General features: G+C 65.6%; 1 protein-coding gene across 1 annotated transcript; it reads left to right on the top strand.

Moving 5' to 3' along the window:
• Positions 1–53: 53 nt before the first annotated feature.
• LOC113979672 (AP-1 complex subunit mu-2-like) lies at positions 54–1,688 on the top strand (the record flags this gene model as incomplete). Its single annotated transcript, XM_027706989.1, has 4 exons — positions 54–480; positions 559–701; positions 1,278–1,349; positions 1,436–1,688. Coding segments are annotated over 4 exons (895 nt in total), but the record flags the coding sequence as incomplete, so codon positions are not given.
• Positions 1,689–2,162: the final 474 nt, after the last annotated feature.

Genomic DNA, 2,162 nt, shown 5'->3' with positions numbered 1-2,162 from the left:
GTGGTGCCGATGATGAGGATGGAGCTGACGATGAGGATGGTGCTGATGATGAGGATGATGCTGATGATGGGGATGGTGCTGATGATGGGGATGGTGCTGATGATGAGGATGGAGTTGATGATGAGGATGGTGCTGATGATGAGGATGGAGTTGATGATGAGGATGGTGCCGATGATGAGGATGATGCCAATGATGAGGATGGAGCTGATGATGAGTGTGGTGCCAATGATGAGGATGGAGCTGATGATGAGGATGGAGCTGATGATGAGGATGGTGCCGATGATGAGGATGGCGCCGATGATGAGGATGGCGCCACTGATGAAGGTGGTGCCAGTGCCGTGCCGTGCCCGCAGGTGAGCGCCAACGGCAGCGTGGTGCTGAGCGAGATCGTGGGCACCATCAAGCTGAAGGTTTTCCTCTCGGGGATGCCGGAGCTGCGCCTGGGCCTCAACGACCGAGTCCTCTTCGAGCTGACGGGCCGTGAGTGCTCCAGGCCAGGGGGAGGGGGGGCCTGTCCCTGTCCCCCCAAACCCTCCCAAACCCCCTCCTGCCTTCCAGGGGGGAAGAACAAGTCGGTGGAGCTGGAGGACGTGAAGTTCCACCAGTGCGTCCGTCTGTCCCGCTTCGACAACGACCGAACCATCTCCTTCATCCCGCCCGACGGGGACTTCGAGCTCATGTCCTACCGCCTGCACACCCAGGTGGGGCCACGGGCTGCAGGGCTGGGACCCCCATCTGGGGGGCTGGGACCCCCATCTTGGGGCTGGGACCCCGGATTGTGGGGCTGGGACCCCCATCTGGAGGGCTGGGACCCCGGATTGTGGGGCTGGGACCCCCATCTGGAGGGCTGGGACCCCCATCTTGGGGCTGGGACCCCCATCTCGGGGCTGGGACCCCCATCTTGGGGCTGGGACCTCGGTTTGTGGGGCTGGGACCCCCATCTTGGGGCTGGGACTCTGGTTTGTGGGGCTGGGACCCCCATCTTGGGGCTGGGACCTCGGTTTGTGGGGCTGGGACCCCCATCTTGGGGCTGAGACCCCGGTTTGTGGGGCTGGGACCCTGGTTTGTGGGGCTGGGACCCCATTTTGTGGGGCTGGGACTCCCATCTCAGTGCCAGGACCCCCATCTGGAGGGGGCTGGGCCCCCTTTCCATGGGTCTGGGACCCCCTCTGTGAGTCCCTCACCACCGTCCACTCAGGCAGGACCCTCTTGGGGTGGTGGGGACACCCAGGGGACAGTGGGGGGGGCACAGGGGTCACCCCCATGTGCCCCCCCAGGTGAAGCCGCTCATCTGGATCGAGTCCATCATCGAGAAGTTCTCCCACAGCCGGGTGGAGATCATGGTCAAGGTGAGAGCAGGAGACCCCTCCCTACCCTGCAGGGACCCCCTGTTGCCCCCTGAGCCCCCCCACATGTGTGTGTCCCCCCTCCCCAGGCCAAGGGCCAGTTCAAGAAGCAGTCGGTGGCCAACGGGGTGGAGATCGCGGTGCCGGTGCCCAGCGACGCCGACTCCCCCAAGTTCAAGACCACGGTGGGGTCGGCGCGGTACCTGCCCGAGAGGAACCTCGTCATCTGGAGCATCAAGTCCTTCCCGGTGAGGACACGCCCTGGACCCCGGCCTGGGGGGTCCCTCGTGTGCCCTCGACCCCGTCCTGAGGGACCACCATGTCCTCCCACCCCCCGTCCCTGTCCTGGGGTCCCCTGTGTCCCCTGGGGGGTCCCCCGTGTGCCCTCAACCCCATTCTGAGGGCCCCTCATGTCCTCCCACCCCCTGTCCCTGTCCTGGGGTCCCCTGTGTCCCCTGGGGGGTCCCTCATGTGCCCCCAACCCCATTCTGAGGGACCCTCATGTCCTCCCACCCCTGTCCCTGTCCTGGGGTCCCCTGTGTCCCCTCAGCCCTGTCCTGGGGGTCCCCTGTATCATGTGTCCTCTGGGGGGTCCCTCATGTTCCCCCAACCCCATTCTGAGGGCCCCTCATGTCCTCCCACCCCTGTCCCTGTCCTGGGGTCCCCTGTGTCCCCTGGGGGGTCCCTCATGTGCCCCCAACCCCATTCTGAGGGACCCTCATGTCCCCCCACCCCTGTCCCTGTCCTGGGGTCCCCTGTGCCCCCCCAGCCCTGTCCTGGGGGTCCCCTGTATCGTGTGTTCCCCCATCCCACCCC

Source organism: Neopelma chrysocephalum, unplaced genomic scaffold, assembly GCF_003984885.1.
Source record: "Neopelma chrysocephalum unplaced genomic scaffold, ASM398488v2 Primary Assembly neopelma1_87057, whole genome shotgun sequence".
In the NCBI taxonomy this organism is placed as follows: domain Eukaryota; kingdom Metazoa; phylum Chordata; class Aves; order Passeriformes; family Pipridae; genus Neopelma; species Neopelma chrysocephalum.
Note: the sequence above shows the minus strand (reverse complement) of the source record. Positions and strands in the feature narration are given on the sequence as shown.